Here is a 19,203-nt window from a genome sequence, read left to right as displayed (position 1 = left end):
CACTTCAAAACACATATCTCATTTAAAATGCTGCCAGAGTTCTGCTCAAGCCAGACAGTCCAGCTTCCCAGTGCCTTTGTAAAGACAATGGAAAGTTTTGCTGAAGGACTTCACAAATAAGTGTTAATTGGACATGCTGTGAAGTAATAGATTATTGTTTTGGAAGCAACAGACGAATGGACTCAGAAGATCAGGTCTGGTGATGCAATCTGTCTGAAGGAAGTTTGCTGTTTTAGGAAGGTCATAGTTTTGACAGCATCGAGTCCACGCTGCTGAAGATCCAGCTGCGCTGGGTGGGTCACGTCTCCAGAATGGAGGACCATCGCCTTCCCAAGATCGTGTTCTATGGCGAGCTCTCCACTGGCCACCGTGACAGAGGTGCACCAAAGAAAAGGTACAAGGACTGCCTAAAGAAATCTCTTGGTGCCTGCCACATTGACCACCGCCAGTGGGCTGATATCGCCTCAAACCGTGCATCTTGGCGCCTCAGTTTGGCGGGCAGCAACCTCCTTTGAAGAAGACCGCAGAGCCCACCTCACTGACAAAAGGCAAAGGAGGAAAAACCCAACACCCAACCCTAACCAACCAATTTTCCCCTGCAACCGCTGCAACCGTGTCTGCCTGTCCCACATCAGACTTGTCAGCCACAAACGAGCCTGCAGCTGACGTGGACATTTACCCCCTCCAAAAATCTTCGTCCGCGAAGCCAAGCAAAGGAAAAGTTTTCCAAGCAGAGAGAGTAAAACAGGTTTTTTTTCTTTGAGTGTGACACAGAAAGAGAGAAAGAGACACTGTTGGTTTTCTGCAGTGACTTTTGGAAGCTTGTTTGAAACCCCATTTTGAAGATGGGTTGTGAGTTCTAAGGTCAACCTGTTCAAAGCCCTTGTGGTCCATACAAGAGGAGATGGCTGGCTGTATAATCTTTCACCTGAGATAAGGGAAACAGAAAAGAAACTCTGTGATGACTTGAAAAAAAAAGAGGTTATCATCTGGAAAACACTGATGGGGCAAGTTTCTTCGGCAAGACACTGAAGTGGCTGATCAGAAAGAATCAGTTTGTGTGTGTCCAATGAGCAACAAATCTCTCTGAAAACCAACAAGAACCTTCCTGAGCAGTAACCATTTGCCTTTCAAGCACCAAATCACGGTGAAGATTCATAAATGTTAAATTCTGTGCACAGTATAAGAATTGCCTGATACTGGTGAACTTCTCAGAAATCTGTGTCACATAGGGAGACCACTCACCCAGGACCTTGTCAATCAAAACAAGACAGAGGAAATTCCAAAATAGTTGACTCTACAGAATCCACATAAACTTTTAGGGACTGTTAAGAGTGTTGATCATAGATTAATTGAGCATAGGCAAAATTTGAATTGCAGGCCAAAATGTTGACTGTTTCTTTTTCCTAAGAAGCTTCCTGACCGACCAAGTTTTTCCCTGTATTTTCTGCTTTTATTCAAGCCAAAGTCTTAAAATTGTCTGTAATGTCTTGAGTTCCAATATTTAGAAGTGATCCAACATTTTTTTTAAAAAAAAACTAATTTTCATCAAGAAATAATTCATTTCACCAAATGGAACAGAATGGTCTTAAACCTTGCATGTGTAATACATCTATAACATATCTTGGATAAATACAAAATACTTATTACAGTATATAAAAAATAAAGTCTCCAAATCACTGTATAAAAGAGTGATAGAATATGGCTGTGCTATTGAAACTGTTCATATAGCAGTTTTAGATTTTAATCAAAAATCAATGATGAAGAATCTTCGTAAACAAATTACTTCATGCCTGTACTTGGAATAAATGATTAGAGTAGGACAGCCATTCTCAATGGAGGCCACAGACTTAAGTAAAAGCCTTGTTTTCTTTTCACCTCATGTAGCAGAAATATTCTTATGTTTTGGGACAAGAGAAGTACAGAAGAAACCGAAGCTTGCCTGTTTCACAGGGAAGGAGGCCCATAAACAGAGTCCTAGGGTAGGAGGGGCATAGCCAATAAAATGGTTGAGATTGGCTGGTATAGAAGGAAAAATGAATGGAGGAATAGATTTTTAAAAAATAATTAAATTGTTGTATCAATAGATTGCATCAAAATATGATTTAAAGTTATAAACAATAGATTAAAGATTATAAAGAATACATCAAATCGTTTTTCCAGTTGAAAAACAATAATCAAATGAAAAGTACCTGCAGTAGCTCGCGTTGAATTTTCAGTCATATTTCTCTTCATTGTGAAATCTGTTTGTCACAAGCACCTTAGTAGCCTGTAGGATGGAAAATGAACATGATTAAGGCTATAGTAAAATCAAGGTTTAACATGTTATTTAGAACATTGAACTCCATCACAGTGCAGGCCTTTTGGCCCTAGATATTGTGCTGACCCATATATTCCTTAAAAAAAGTACTAAACCCTCCCTACTCTGAAACCCTCTGTTTTTCTCCCATCCATGAGCCTGTCTAAGAGTCTCTTAAATGCTCTAATGTTTCAGCCTCCTCCACCATCCCTGGCAAGGCAGTCCAGGCACCCACAACTCTCTGCGTTGAAAGATTTACCCCTGATGTCTTCCCTTAACTTCCCTCCCTTCATTTTGTAAACTAGCTTGGCAGGGGAGTGGGAACTAGAATGTGAATGCAAAGAATAGGGCAAAGAATCAAAATCATGATGTTGTGTGTTCTGAGCTTGTGAGGAAAGACAGGCATAAATGAGAGACTTGGCTGGAGAAAGGGCAGGATTGGCTGATGCAGGTACCAAGATTTAGGTATTTTCAAAGGAATAGGATGGTAGGAGAGGAGTAGCATTGTCAGGGATAATATCACAGATATAGAAAGGGAAGACACTGTAGAGGGAGTGGCTATTGAGAAGTTGTAGGTGGAAGTCAGAAATAGGAAGGGAGCAATCACTAGTCTTTAGGCCCCCAAATAGCCCTCAGGACACCAAGGAACAGATAAGCAGGCAGAATTGGGAATGGTGCAGGAAATATAGGTTTGTAGTTTTGGGTGATTTCACCTTCCCTAATATTGACTGGCACTTCCTGACTGCAAGGAATAGATGGGGCTGAATTTGTCAAGTGTGTTTAAGAAGGATTCCTGACAGAGCATGTGGACCAACTAATAAAAAGAGAGGCCATAGTGGATCTAATCCAAGGTAATGAACCTGGTCAAGTGGTGGACATCTCGATGGGGAAGCATTTTGGTGAGAGTGTCCTCAACTCCCTGAGCTTTAGCATAGCAATGGATAAGGATAAAAACAGACAAAATGGGAAAATGTTTAATTGTGGGAAGGGCTAATTAAGATGGGATGAGGCAGGAACTAGAGGGAGTAAATTTGAAAAAGATGTTCAAGGGTGAAAGCAGGAAGTTTAGGAACCACTTATGTTGGGTTCAGGAAAGGTTGTCCCACTGAGACAGGGAAAAGATGGCAGGAAAAGAGAATCATGGTTGATGAAGCAAGTGAGGCAGCTAGTCAAGAGGAAGAAGGAAGCATGCATTAGATATAGGAAATGGGCATAAAAAGTATATGGTAGCCAGAAAGGACCTTAAGAAAAGATTTAGGAGAGCTCAAAGGGGGAAGGAGAGGATTAAGGAGAACCCCAAGGCGTTCTATGTGTATGTGGAGAACAAAAAGATGATGAGAATGAAGGTGGGGCAGCTAAAGGATAAAGGAGGCAACATGAACCTGGAGGCGGAGGAGGTTGGGGAGGTCCTAAATTAATACTTTGCTTCAATATTCACAAGAAAAAGACCTTAATCTGGGTGAGGTCAGAATAGAACAGGCTTGTGTGCTGGACAATGGGGAGATTTGAAATGATGAACAAAAGAAAAAAAAACACCACAGTCTGCTCATTATAATATTTTAAAGTGATTTCCTCTGGACTGGAATACAATGCAAAGACGTAAAATCAGCTTCCTCCCACCCCCAAAAAAATTCTGTATCCTCAGAAAGGAAACAAAGATATAACTTGTTATCCAATTATAGAAATAAGAACATAATATATAGGAGCAGGAGTAGGCCATCTGAGCCTGATCCACCATTCAAGAAGATCATCGCTGATTTAGCTGTGGACTCACTTCAACCTACCTGCCTTCTCCCCCAATACCCAATTCTCCAACTTTTAAAAATCCAAAGTCTTAAACATATTTAATGAGGTAGCTTTCTGCAGATATATTTTCTTAAATATATTTTCTTCACCTAGTACAAAAAGTAAAATACATCATATTCAAAATAGTGCTGTTAAGTTATTAAGTAACTCCTGCCACCTAAACATTTTGAGAGCAGTTAAAGATTCAGGGCCATCTGTTACACGGTGATGCTCATCAGTACTGAGATTGAACTGACATGTGACAAGGAACCACCTTGTCAGCACATATCTTCTGCTCATTGAACACGAAAAACCAATGACAGTCTGAATCTGACAGTCAACTCAGTAACTAGTTAATAACCTGCAAATGTCAGATAAACAGATCATCATTTTGCTTCTATTAGTCCAAACAATACCTGAAATATTTGTCATGTAAACCAGCCTCAAAGAGAACCAAATCCTATCAGATGCTGCAGGATGCTTTAATATAATGATCGGGTATGTAAAGTTGCACTCTGGATGCAGATTTCCAGCTTCATGTCATTTTAGTCAGCTCATTCTCAATTTGAAACGAAGTGTTGATGATGTAGATTCTACCACAGGAGTAAAAGACAAAAGTCTGCAGACACTATGATTTAAGTAAAAGCACAATGCTGGAGAAATTCAGCAGGTCAGTGCACTTTATACAGCAAAGATAAAGATACAGAACCAACAGTTTGGTCTTGAGTCCGAAAGGATAGGAGAGAAATGGACCAAATGTGGACAAATTGGCAACTTGGTTAACATGGATGAATTGGGCTGAAGAGCCTGTTTTTTGTACTGAATAGTTATGATTCTGTCTCATTATAACCCAGGTTTACTCTCCAGCCTCGTTCATGTTATTGAGTATAAAATCTACAAAGGCCATTAAATAACGACAATAAACTCAATTAAAAAAATATCCATGCCATTTTATTTGCACTTGACAAGTATTCTTCATTCATTTGAGCTTCCCTTTCTACTCACTAACCTTTAGTAAATTAATGAAGTTTGACCTCTGCTCAAAAGATACTCCTTTGAGCAAAATGGAATCTTGGAAGACAATGAGAGTTACTTTAGGACCATAGCAGGGTATTCAAGCAACCTGCAATAGAACCTGGAGAAACTCAGCAGGTCAAACTGTGTACGCTGTACACTATTTTGTGACAATGCATAACCAGCCTATCGGGCTTGAGCCCTCCCGCTCCACGGACCCATCCAAATACCTTTTTAAATATTTTAATCGTATTTTACTTTCACCAGTTCCGCTGGCTGTTTGTCCCATGTACCGTCAGAAAAAAAGTGCCCCCCCCATGACCCCTTTAAATCATCCCCCTCTCACTTTAAACCAATGCCTTCTAGATTTAGCAACCAGAAAGCCAGCTGATGGTGCCATTCTCACTCCTGTGAACTGAGGCCAAGTCCAAACTAGGGAAACTCTCACACTAAGAATGAGCCTGGTAACTTTCAAGCATACTTTTCTCCTGAGTCAAATAGGCCACCAGTATGGTCATGGGCCATTATGGGTATACTTTCCTACTCAGTCAAATAGGCCACCAGTATGGACATGGGCCATTATGGGCCATTATAAATAGGCCACCAGTATGGACATGGGCCATTATAAACAGGCCACCAGTATGGACATGGGCCATTATGGGCCATTATAAACAGGCCACCAGTATGGACATGGGTCATTATGGGCATACTTTCTTCCTCAGTCAAATAGGCCACCAGTATGGAGATGGGCCATTATAACTAGGCCACCAGTATGGGCATGGGGCATTATGGGCCATTATAAATAGGCCACCAGTAAGGATATGGTCCATTATAAACAGGCCACCAGTATGGATATGGGCCATTATGGGCCATTATAAGCAGGCCACCAGTATGGACATGGGCCATTATAAATAGGCCAGCAGTATAGACATGGGCCATTATAAATAGGCCATCAGTATGGACATGGGCCATTATAAACAGGCCACCAGTATGGACATGGGCCATTATAAACAGGCCACCAGTATGGACATGGGCCATTATAAACAGGCCACCAGTATGGACATGGGCCATTATAAACAGGCCACCAGTATGGACGTGGGCCATTACAAACAGGCCACCAGTATGGACGTGGGCCATTATAAACAGGCCACCAGTATGGACATGGGCCATTATAAACAGGCCACCAGTATGGACATGGGCCATTACAAACAGGCCACCAGTATGGACGTTGGCCATTATAAACAGGCCACCAGTATGGACGTGGGCCATTATAAACAGGCCACCAGTATGGACGTGGGCCATTATGAACAGGCCACCAGTATGGACGTGGGCCATTATAAACAGGCCACCAGTATGGACGTGGGCCATTATGAACAGGCCACCAGTATGGACGTGGGCCATTATGAACAGGCCACCAGTATGGACGTGGGCCATTATAAACAGACCACCAGTATGGACGAGGGCCATTATAAACAGGCCACCAGTATGGACATGGGCCATTATAAACAGGCCACCAGTATGGACATGGGCCATTATAAACAGGCCACCAGTATGGACATGGGCCATTACAAACAGGCCACCAGTATGGACATTAGCCATTATAAACAGGCCACCAATATGGACATGGGCCATTATAAACAGTCCACCAGTATGGACGTGGGCCATTATAAACAGGCCACCAGTATGGACGTGGGCCATTATGAACAGGCCACCAGTATGGACGTGGGCCATTATGAACAGGCCACCAGTATGGACGTGGGCCATTATGAACAGGCCACCAGTATGGACGTGGGACATTATAAATAGGCCACCAGTATGGACGTGGGCCATTATAAACAGGCCACCAGTATGGACGTTGGCCATTATAAACAGGCCACCAGTATGGACATGGGCCATTATAAACAGGCCACCAGTATGGACATGGGCCATTAAAAACAGGCTACCAGTATGGACGTGGGCCATTACAAACAGGCCACCAGTATGGACGTTGGCCATTATAAACAGGCCACCAGTATGGACGTGGGCCATTATAAACAGGCCACCAGTATGGACGTGGGCCATTATAAACAGGCCACCAGTATGGACGTGGGCCATTATAAACAGGCCACCAGTATGGACGTGGGCCATTATGAACAGGCCACCAGTATGGACGTGGGCCATTATGAACAGGCCACCAGTATGGACGTGGGCCATTATGAACAGGCCACCAGTATGGACGTGGGCCATTATGAACAGGCCACCAGTATGGACGTGGGCCATTATAAATAGGCCACCAGTATGGACGTGGGCCATTATAAACAGGCCACCAGTATGGACGTTGGCCATTATAAACAGGCCACCAGTATGGACATGGGCCATTATAAACAGGCCACCAGTATGGACATGGGCCATTACAAACAGGCCACCAGTATGGGCATGGGCCATTATAAACAGTCCACCAGTATGGACGTGGGCCATTATGAACAGGCCACCAGTATGGATGTGGGCCATTATGAACAGGCCACCAGTATGGACGTGGGCCATTATAAATAGGCCACCAGTATGGACGTGGGCCATTATAAACAGGCCACCAGTATGGACGTTGGCCATTATAAACAGGCCACCAGTATGGACATGGGCCATTATAAACAGGCCACCAGTATGGGCATGGGCCATTACAAACAGGCCACCAGTATGGGCATGGGCCATTATAAACAGGCCACCAGTATGGACATGGGCCATTACAAACAGGCCACCAGTATGGACGTGGGCCATTATTAACAGGCCACCAGTATGGACATGGGCCATTATAAACAGGCCACCAGTATGGACATGGGCCATTATAAACAGGCCACCAGTATGGACGTGGGCCATTATTAACAGGCCACCAGTATGGACGTGGGCCATTATAAACAGGCCACCAGTATGGACGTTGGCCATTATAAACAGGCCACCAGTATGGACATGGGCCATTATAAACAGGCCACCAGTATGGACATGGGCCATTACAAACAGGCCACCAGTATGGGCATGGGCCATTATAAACAGTCCACCAGTATGGACATAGGCCATTATGAACAGGCCACCAGTATGGATGTGGGCCATTATGAACAGGCCACCAGTATGGACGTGGGCCATTATAAATAGGCCACCAGTATGGACGTGGGCCATTATAAACAGGCCACCAGTATGGACGTTGGCCATTATAAACAGGCCACCAGTATGGACATGGGCCATTATAAACAGGCCACCAGTATGGACGTTGGCCATTATAAACAGGCCACCAGTATGGACATGGGCCATTATAAACAGGCCACCAGTATGGACGTGGGCCATTATAAATAGGCCACCAGTATGGACGTGGGCCATTATAAACAGGCCACCAGTATGGACATGGGCCATTATAAACAGGCCACCAGTATGGACATTGGCCATTATAAACAGGCCACCAGTATGGACATGGGCCATTATAAACAGGCCACCAGTATGGACGTGGGCCATTATAAATAGGCCACCAGTATGGACGTGGGCCATTATAAACAGGCCACCAGTATGGACGTGGGCCATTATAAACAGGCCACCAGTATGGACGTTGGCCATTATAAACAGGCCACCAGTATGGACATGGGCCATTATAAACAGGCCACCAGTATGGACGTTGGCCATTATAAACAGGCCACCAGTATGGACATGGGCCATTATAAACAGGCCACCAGTATGGACGTGGGCCATTATAAATAGGCCACCAGTATGGACGTGGGCCATTATAAACAGGCCACCAGTATGGACATGGGCCATTATAAACAGGCCACCAGTATGGACGTTGGCCATTATAAACAGGCCACCAGTATGGACATGGGCCATTATAAACAGGCCACCAGTATGGACGTGGGCCATTATAAACAGGCCACCAGTATGGACGTTGGCCATTATAAACAGGCCACCAGTATGGACATGGGCCATTATAAACAGGCCACCAGTATGGACGTTGGCCATTATAAACAGGCCACCAGTATGGACATGGGCCATTATAAACAGGCCACCAGTATAGACGTGGGCCATTATAAATAGGCCACCAGTATGGACGTGGGCCATTATAAACAGGCCATCAGTATGGACATGGGCCATTATAAACAGGCCACCAGTATGGACGTTGGCCATTATAAACAGGCCACCAGTATGGACATGGGCCATTATAAACAGGCCACCAGTATGGACGTGGGCCATTATAAATAGGCCACCAGTATGGACGTGGGCCATTATAAACAGGCCACCAGTATGGACATGGGCCATTATAAACAGGCCACCAGTATGGACGTTGGCCATTATAAACAGGCCACCAGTATGGACATGGGCCATTATAAACAGGCCACCAGTATGGACGTGGGCCATTATAAACAGGCCACCAGTATGGACGTTGGCCATTATAAACAGGCCACCAGTATGGACATGGGCCATTATAAACAGGCCACCAGTATGGACGTTGGCCATTATAAACAGGCCACCAGTATGGACATGGGCCATTATAAACAGGCCACCAGTATGGACGTTGGCCATTATAAACATGCCACCAGTATGGACATGGGCCATTATAAACAGGCCACCAGTATGGACGTGGGCCATTATAAACAGGCCACCAGTATGGACATGGGCCATTATAAACAGGCCACCAGTATGGACATGGGCCATTATAAACAGGCCACCAGTATGGACATGGGCCATTATAAACAGGCCACCAGTATGGACGTGGGCCATTATAAACAGGCCACCAGTATGGACGTTGGCCATTATAAACATGCCACCAGTATGGACATGGGCCATTATAAACAGGCCACCAGTATGGACGTGGGCCATTATAAACAGGCCACCAGTATGGACATGGGCCATTATAAACAGGCCACCAGTATGGACATGGGCCATTATAAACAGGCCACCAGTATGGACGTTGGCCATTATAAACAGGCCACCAGTATGGACATGGGCCATTATAAACAGGCCACCAGTATGGACGTGGGCCATTATAAATAGGCTACCAGTATGGACATGGGCCATTATAAACAGGCCACCAGTATGGACATGGGCCATTATAAACAGGCCACCAGTATGGACGTTGGCCATTATAAACAGGCCACCAGTATGGACATGGGCCATTATAAACAGGCCACCAGTATGGACATGGGCCATTATAAACAGGCCACCAGTATGGACGTGGGCCATTATAAACAGGCCACCAGTATGGACGTTGGCCATTATAAACATGCCACCAGTATGGACATGGGCCATTATAAACAGGCCACCAGTATGGACGTGGGCCATTATAAACAGGCCACCAGTATGGACATGGGCCATTATAAACAGGCCACCAGTATGGACATGGGCCATTATAAACAGGCCACCAGTATGGACATGGGCCATTATAAACAGGCCACCAGTATGGACATGGGCCATTATAAACAGGCCACCAGTATGGACGTTGGCCATTATAAACAGGCCACCAGTATGGACATGGGCCATTATAAACAGGCCACCAGTATGGACGTGGGCCATTATAAATAGGCTACCAGTATGGACATGGGCCATTATAAACAGGCCACCAGTATGGACGTGGGCCATTATAAACAGGCCACCAGTATGGACGTGGGCCATTATAAATAGGCCACCAGTATGGACGTGGGCCATTATAAATAGGCTACCAGTATGGACATGGGCCATTATAAACAGGCCACCAGTATGGACATGGGCCATTATAAACAGGCCACCAGTATGGACGTTGGCCATTTTGGGCTGAACGGCCAAACCTGAGCCTCTTACACTTTAAACAAAACACCTTTCCAACCAATTTTTTTAAAAGTTGACTCCTCACGTTTTTTTTAAGTATCTCCGTCGATGTTACTGAGGCCCAAAGGGAGGGAGGGGGTGGGGAAAAAAACCCCCTCGACGGGTCGATGTGACTGTGTCGAACTACGTGATGGCCAAGAAGGGTGGAAATGGCACGCGGCGGACGGTTTCAATGACGTCATCGCGTCGCCGGGCGAGCTCGTCGCATTTGCCGTCATGGGGGAATCCCCAAGCTTTCAGTGGGCCTGCTGTGGAATGACGTCACGTTTCGTCTTATTGTCACAGAGCGCCTTGTGAGCGGTTCCTCCTCCACAGGAAGGCGAGCAACTTTGTGCATGAGGTTAATAATTGCTTCGCAAAAAGAAATATAAAATAGGATACAAAGATAATTGAAAATGTTCTGGAAGTTTTCATGTCCCTCAGTGTCTGTACCCTGTAAATGTTTGATGTTGTTACTGTACCATAAAGGTTTGTAATTGGTGGTGATAATTATTTTCAGTGCTTGGGATGTTTTATATTGATGCTTGTACTTTCCCTTAACAAGGCAACCACATTTTTTTTTAATGGATGAAGGAATGGCAATCAGGAGAGTGTGTGAGGGGAATGCATGGGGGTGGGGGTGGTGTTGGGGGGGGGGTGGGAGGGAGGTGGGGTGGGGGTGGGGGTTGGTGAGGGAGGTGGGGGGGTGGGAGGGAGGTGGGGGGGTGGGAGGGAGGTGGGGGGGTGGGAGGGAGGTGGGGGGGTGGGAGGGAGGTGGGGGGTGGGAGGTGGGGTGGGGGGTGGAAGGGAGGTGGGGGGGTGGGAGGGAGGTAGGGTGGGGGGTGGGAGGGGGGTGGGGGGTGGGAGGGAGGTGTGGTGGGGGTCCCATGCACTGGAAACTCTTGCCCTTCCTTGTGGCATTTTGGAAAGGGTTGTGAAAATAGTTGAGGCAAGTCACTTCAGTGCACTTTGCAGCTGGTGCGCACAGCTGTGAATGGGTTCTGGTGGATGGCGGATTTAAATATTTACGGTGATGGATGGGGTCTTGACCATTGCAACTATGTTTGCACCTTTGCAAGAGAATTGTATTACTTTCATGGTTTGTGCCTTGTCAAAGAACTGCCATTTGTCATGTTACATGGCTAATTTATAAGGCTGTTTCTTCCCCCCCCCCCCCCCCCACCGAAGGACAATGAACAGGTTTTCCACTTTATAGACTCAAAGGCTGTAGCCTCATGCAAATCTAGAAACCTATGAAAATTGCTAGGTTTCTAAAGCAGTGGTACAAACTCCAACTCGCCTGACCTCAACCGATTGAGATCATGAGGGATACTGCCAAATGTTTCGGGCGCCTGCCTATGTTTTGTTCTTACCTTGAAGAAGGGCTCGAGCCTGAAAAAAATGCATAACCAATATTATCTTTATAAATTACATTGTTTGAGTTTCTCCAGCACTTTTTTTTTCTTCAATCAGTGTCTATAGACTTTTGTATTTTACTCCTGGATACTGCCAAACTCAGACATTACAAATGGTACAATTTGAGCATGTGATTTATTGCCTAGATGTTTTCTGGTTCAGCTCAAGAGAGTTGCCTATGATAATAAGAACTTTGTTTTTCTGTTTACTTTTCATTTTTCCTGATAATACTCTCTCCCACATCCCTTCATAACCAGAAGGACAGATCTGTTTTCTTTAAGAATTTACATAATCAACACCTTTAATATATTAAGATGCTTCCAAAATGCTTCACAGGAACATTACCAAACAAAATATGACATTGAACATTTAGTTGTTAGGTCAAAGCAACAAGTTCAAAGCAGTGTTATGAAGGAAGGAAGAAATGGAAAAGAGAAGAGGATTTGGAAGAGAAATCCATTAGGATTGAGCAAAGAGCCAGAAACAGAGAAGCAATTTCTTTGAAGATTGCAGGGCCTACAAGGAGAAACAAGAGGGAGAAAACAGATCAGAAATTTGTGCTGTATCTCTCTTTGATGCAGATCAAGGACATTTCCAATTCTTTCTTTGGCTTGGCTTCGCAGACGAAGATTTATGGAGAGGGTAAAAGTCCACGTCAGCTGCAGGCTCGATTGTGGCTGACAAGTCCGATGCGGGACAGGCAGACACGGTTGCAGCGGTTGCAGGGGAAAATTGGTGGGTTGGGTGTTGGGTTTTTCCTCCTTTGTCTTTTGTCAGTGAGGTGGGCTCTGCGGTCTTCTTCAAAGGAGGTTGCTGCCCGCCGAACTGTGAGGCACCAAGATGCACGGTTTGAGGCGATATCAGCCCACTGGCGGTGGTCAATGTGGCAGGCACCAAGAGATTTCTTTAGGCAGTCCTTGTACCTCTTCTTTGGTGCACCTCTGTCACGGTGGCCAGTGGAGAGCTCGCCATAGAACACGATCTTGGGAAGGCGATGGTCCTCCATTCTGGAGACGTGACCTACCCAGCGTAGTTGGATCTTCAGCAGTGTGGATTCGATGCTGTCGGCCTCTGCCATCTCGAGTACTTCGATGTTAGGGATGAAGTCGCTCCAATGAATGTTGAAGAGACAACGCTGGTGGAAACGTTCTAGGAGCCGTAGGTGATGCCGGTAGAGGACCCATGATTCGGAGCCGAACAGGAGTGTGGGTATGACAACGGCTCTGTATACGCTGATCTTTGTGAGGTTTTTCAGTTGGTTGTTTTTCCAGACTCTTTTGTGTAGTCTTCCAAAGGCGCTATTTGTCTTGGCGAGTCTGTTGTCTATTTCGTGGTCGATCCTTGCATCCGATGAAATGGTGCAGCCAAGATAGGTAAATTGGTTGCCCTTTTAAACAATGAGTCACCCAGCTCTAGCACCCTCCAGGTGGTCATCTCCACCAATGAATCTACTAATAACTTTGTTTCTTTCCCTCATGTCTGACTGGTTTTCTGTGCTATTTATCAAGGCTTCTCATAATTATTTACAAGTGAATTAAGTATTCTCTCAACTGGCTCTGTTCAAAAGAAAATGACCATAGCTGATTTCAGCTTTATTTCAAGCTGTAATTTTTCATTCTTGGCAAGATATTCAGAAAGTCCCTTCTGCAACCACTCCTGCGTAATTGCACCTATTGTTCAATGTTGTAATCAAAATTGTGTGCAGTCTTCAAGTTGTGGTGTAACATGTAGTATAATCTCACTGTTTTTATGTTTTAACCCCTGGTGAAAAAAGGAAAACATCATGTGTGCCTTTTTAACCACATTGATCTGTCCTGCTACCTTTAGGGATATTTCTACAAGTTTGATGTTTTCTGCAGTCGATTTGAGTGACTAAAGCCTGCAAGGAATCGTGTGACAATTGTCCGGAGACTTATTACGTTTAATCGTTTGCTCTGCTAGCTCTCTCAGTCATAAGGAATAGAAATAGGAGAGTAGGCTAAGATAGCCTTTGAATCTGTTCCATCGTTCATGGATATTACTTCCTCAACCCCATCTTCATATCCCTTGATTCCTCTGTTAATTCAGAAATCTATTAATCTCTCTTTTAAATAAACTCAGTGAGTGGGTCTTCCGGGGTAAAAATTCCAAAGATTCAACACTCTCTCTACTCAAACACTTTTACACACAGTCTCCAAAACTGCTTTGATAAAGCTTGCACAAGCTTAAGGAGTGCCAAATCAGCTTCCAGGTGGTTACAGTATAGCCTCATGGATTTTTCATGGAGTTCAACAATTTTAGATAATGAATATTTCCAGCATTTATAAATCGATTTCTTGATCTTCCTTTGGTAATTTCAGATATTGATTTGGATTGTCCAGTGCCTAGGACACCCCCACCCCCCTCTCACCAGACCAGCCTTTTCTTTCTTTACCACCTCTTTTGCACTATCAGCTTCCCTTGTCATTTAATCTCTCTTGCCGACTATCCAATTTCCTTGACCTCTTCCTCTCCACACTTTCTCTGCATCTTGTATCTTTCACCAGTTTTAATGGAGGCCCAAGGACCTATTTCCTTCCCCATAGACACTGCCTCACTTACTGAGTGTTTAACACATCTTCTGGCTTTATTACATCAATCTTGGTGGCTATGTACCCAAACTTCAACTGTCACTGGCTGCCAATCCTAATACACTGGTTTGAAGTTAGGTTTTGTTGGACAGAATACAAGAAAGAGAAAGATAAAGGAATAGCTTCTCAACCTTTGTGCCCATCCCTACTAACTATATTCCTCCAGCAAATCAATTACTTCTTCAAGATTCCAGCATTTTCTGTTTTTGTACTCCTCAAAAAATCATGGTTGATCATTTCCCCAGGACGGCTTTCATTATCTATATCCCACAATTCCTTTGATCTCTAAATGTCTGTTGATCACTAAGTCTCCATAGCTCTTCTGAGTAGAAAAGTGTCAAAGCTTTGTTACTATCTGAGTGAAGAAATTTCTTCCCTGAATGGCCACCAAAATGAGACCGTGATTCCTAGTTCTAGAAATTCTACCCAGGAGAAATTTCTTCCCTGAATGGCCACCAAAATGAGACCGTGATTCCTAGTTCTAGAAATTCTACCCAGGAGAAATTTCTTCCCTGAATGGCCACCAAAATGAGACCGTGATTCCTAGTTCTAGAAATTCTACCCAGGAGAAACATCATCCCAACATTTACAGAATTTTTTTTTTACCTCCGTCATAAATACACAATACAACTTTTCTTATTCTCTCTTTTTGTGAGCAAGTTCAATTAATAACAATTTATTGAGCAGGAAGCATATTGGAGATTTTTCAGTCATAAGTTATACAGCATGGAAATAGGCCCTTTAGCCCAACCTCCGTGCAGACCAAGTTAATCCCATTTGCCTGCATTCCGCCTACATCTGTCTAAACCTGGGGTAGCCAACTTTTTAATTTAGGCAGACAGCATGGTAACAGGCCGTTTCAGCCTAAAAGTCCATGCTGCCCAATTAACCTATAACCCCAGTATGTACTTATGGGCTGAAATCACCTGTTGCCATGCTGAATGTCTAAATTAAAAATTAGAAGGTTGGTCATCCCCTGCTCTAAATCTATCCTATCCATGTACCTGTCTAAATGTCTTTAATAAAGAGAACATGGACATCTAGTGGAAATCCCAAAATTCAATACTCCTTCCCCCACTGCAACCAAGGAAATAGTTATTTTCTGGTAAATTGCTGCATGAATTCAAGACCTTTCCTATAGAAACAGCGGCAGGTATACCTAATATCGTTTGCAGTGCGAACATGTCTAACCTGTCAGCAATCATGAAATTATCATGAACTTGGTGTAATTTCACTAATGCTCATTATGCAAGTTGATTTAAATGGTAAAATAGGATTTTTTTTAACAAACACCCAAATGAGACCAATTAACCTATTAACCCCATACATCTTTGGAACGTGGGAAGAAACTGATGCACCTCGAGGAAAATGTACAAACTCCTGACAGTCAGCGCCGGATTCGTACACTAGATGCTAGGGCTTTAACAGTGTTGCACTGACCTCTACACTAGCAGTACTGCCCTTGTTAAGTATTTTTAAAGGTTATTTAACACATTTTATGCTTATTTCTGGATTGTTGTCGCATATTCACTGTATTTAAGGCATATATTTCCATTTGATATGAAGCAATTAATTCCAATGTTGTTATTGTAGCACACAGTGCAGAGCAACTAATAGAAACATTGTGTCGTTTTGGCAGTAAAGAAGTGAGTAATTGCAACCACAGAATCTTGTCCAGCATTTCAATGCCTCCCTGATCAGAAATGTAATTAAAGTGGTTCGTTAACAGAAAGAAAATAACCGAAAGCCAATTTTAATTCTGGTGGAAAGCTTTCGTACTATATTCTGTCATTAAACATCTTGTTTTGCCAGTGGCTGATGTACAGGTGAATGCAGATGTTTACATCTTTAATCACCTGGGGAAGTAAGCCAGCTATTTGCACCTCAAACATGAAAGCTGACTCTTCAGGATTAGGCTGAGGGTTCACAGTCACTTGTAGAAGGAAAATGAAGCTAAATAAAGGGTGGCAAGGTTACCAGTGATTGAGAGTTTGAATCCTGAGCAATCTGTCAGGAGTTTGTACAATCTTCCTGTTTTCCCTGAGGGCTCTGGGTTTCCTCCCACCCTTCAAAATGTACCAGGGGTAATAGGGCAGCATGGGCTCATGGGCTGGAAGGGCCTGTCTAAATTTAAATTTACAATTTAAAAAATTTAATTCCAAGAAAATGGGAAAAGTTCAGGTAGCCTTTAGGGATGTTTGGGCAATTTGTTATATGGATGATATGCAAATAATATGTTTGTTTTGAACCAAATGCTATATTTTAAAAGGATTGCCCTTTTCCACTTTTCCAATGATTCCACTCACCAGAGCTCCTTGCCACCACATTTATTGAAATGCTTCATTGATTTGAATTTTCTAGGAAATTAAGGATTGCAACAGGTTGGGTGTTTATTCTTTAACTACCCTTGGTGGGGGGGGGGGGTCGGGGAGGGAAATTGCTGCAGTGGTGTTACTTTGGAAGTTACAGGAGATAGAACCAGCCTCGACCAAAGAACTGCAATATATTTTCAAAGCAGGATAGTGTGTGACTTGGAGTGGATCCTGCAAATGGTGATATTTCTATGTGGCCTCTGCCTTCGCCCTTTTCAATGTTGACATTGTATGTTTTGCAGATATTGTTAGAATAGCCATTGCAAGTAATCACAGCATTTCTTGTGCAGCCACGGTGAGACAACTGGAGGGTACGGTCAGTGAATGGGGTACCAATCAAGTCAGCAATTTGATGGTGGTGAGATAGGAAAATCGTACCAGGCAAGTAGAGTATAACTTCACTCCCATGATTTGTGCCTTCTTGATGGTGGAAGAGTTTTGTAGCATCAGGATATACCTTGAGATCCAGCATCTGATCTGTGTAGTCGCAGTATTTATGAGGCTGGAGTCATTGAGTTTCTGGTCAATGACAACCCCAAGGTGGATGATAGTGAGAGATTTAGTGGTGATAATACCATTGAATGTAATTTCATTGAATGATAATGCCACCCTTTTATTTCACTCTAAATATAATCAGCAAATGATTGTCAACAATGCCCAGATGATCACTTATTTCCAACTTCATTCCAGTCTTGGTTCAAAGAGCCAAATTCCAAATCTGAGGTGAGAATGACTGTCCTTGAAATCAAAGCAGCATTTCAATAAATGTAGTGGCAAGGAGCCCTGGTGAGTGGAATCATGAGAAAATTCCCCACTGACAGAATCGTACCTAATAAAAAGGAAGATGGTTGGAGGGCCAGGATTCCCGACAGACAACACCTCAGCATCTGCATCCGCGACATCCCTCTATCATGTGCTGAATGTCTGCCGATCTTTGTTCTGCATTTGGCTGCACTCCCAACCCCTTAGACAATAAAGCACTTATGCAGCACACAACAGGATTATTGGTGACATTCAAGCTTGGATTCATCAAAGTTCAGATTTATTGTCAGGGTACATTCTAGGCATCGCCTCCAACCCTGAGATTCTTTATCCTGCAGGTGAGGCAAAATTGTCACTTATTGGTAGTGCTAAAAAAAGCTGTACTTAAGAAGAAACGTACACAAGTAAACAACTGCAATACAGAGAGAATAAAAATCAATAAAGTGCACGAGTAAGAGTCCTTAAATGAGTCCCTGATTGAGTTTGTTGTTGAGGAGTCTGATGGAGCAGCTGTTCCTGAGCCTGGTGGTGCGAGTCTTGTGGCACCTACACCTCTTTCCTGATAGTAGCAGCGAGAACAGAGCATGTGGCGATGTGGATCTTTGATGGCTGCTGCTCTCCAAATGCAGATGTTCTTGATGATGGGGAGGGTTTTGCCTGTGATGTCCAGGGCTGTGATCACTCCCTTTTTCAGGGCTTCCACTCAGGTGACCCTATAACAGACCATAATCCAGCCAGTCAGTACACTTTCCACTGCACATCTGTAGAGGTTTGCCAAGGTTTCCAACGTCATACCGAACCTCTGCAAAATCCTGAGGAAGTTGAGGTGCTGACTTGCTTTCTTCACAACTTCATTGGTGTGTGGGGTCCAGGAAAGATCCTCCAATATTGTGACTCCCAAGGACTTAAATTTGTGCGATAAGTAGCAAGTACAAAATCAATACACATTCAAGTCCCCAGGAAGAAAGAGCCTGGTCTGCTCACCTTGACATTCAACAGCATAATCACTGTTGAATTCACCACAACCAACATTTTTGAATCAATATTGACGCTGGATCAGCCACTTAAATACTATGGCTACAAAAGCAGGTCCGAGTCAAAATATTCTGCACTGGGCAACAGGCCTGAAGTGTTTTACAACCTCTAGAAC

General features: G+C 43.9%; 1 protein-coding gene across 11 annotated transcripts in view; it reads right to left on the bottom strand.

Annotated features, from left to right (window-relative positions):
- Positions 1-19,203, bottom strand: part of LOC138749191 (spermatogenesis-associated protein 22) — a 204,905-nt gene that overhangs the window by 117,783 nt on the left and 67,919 nt on the right. For 7 of the 11 annotated variants that reach the window (XM_069910264.1, XM_069910265.1, XM_069910266.1 and 4 more), the window contains one exon: positions 2,193-2,269. In XM_069910264.1, the coding sequence (XP_069766365.1) occupies positions 2,193-2,235 (43 nt within the window). In that variant the 5' untranslated portion in view covers positions 2,236-2,269. Of the gene's footprint in view, positions 1-2,192; positions 2,270-10,940; positions 11,055-19,203 lie in introns of those variants that run through there. The other 4 variants (XM_069910271.1, XM_069910273.1, XM_069910263.1 and 1 more) reach the window with 4 other exon arrangements.

Source organism: Narcine bancroftii, chromosome 14 (assembly GCF_036971445.1).
Source record: "Narcine bancroftii isolate sNarBan1 chromosome 14, sNarBan1.hap1, whole genome shotgun sequence".
In the NCBI taxonomy this organism is placed as follows: Eukaryota; Metazoa; Chordata; class Chondrichthyes; order Torpediniformes; family Narcinidae; genus Narcine; species Narcine bancroftii.
The sequence above is the reverse complement of the archived record's forward strand: the minus strand, read 5'-3'. Positions and strand labels throughout refer to the sequence as shown.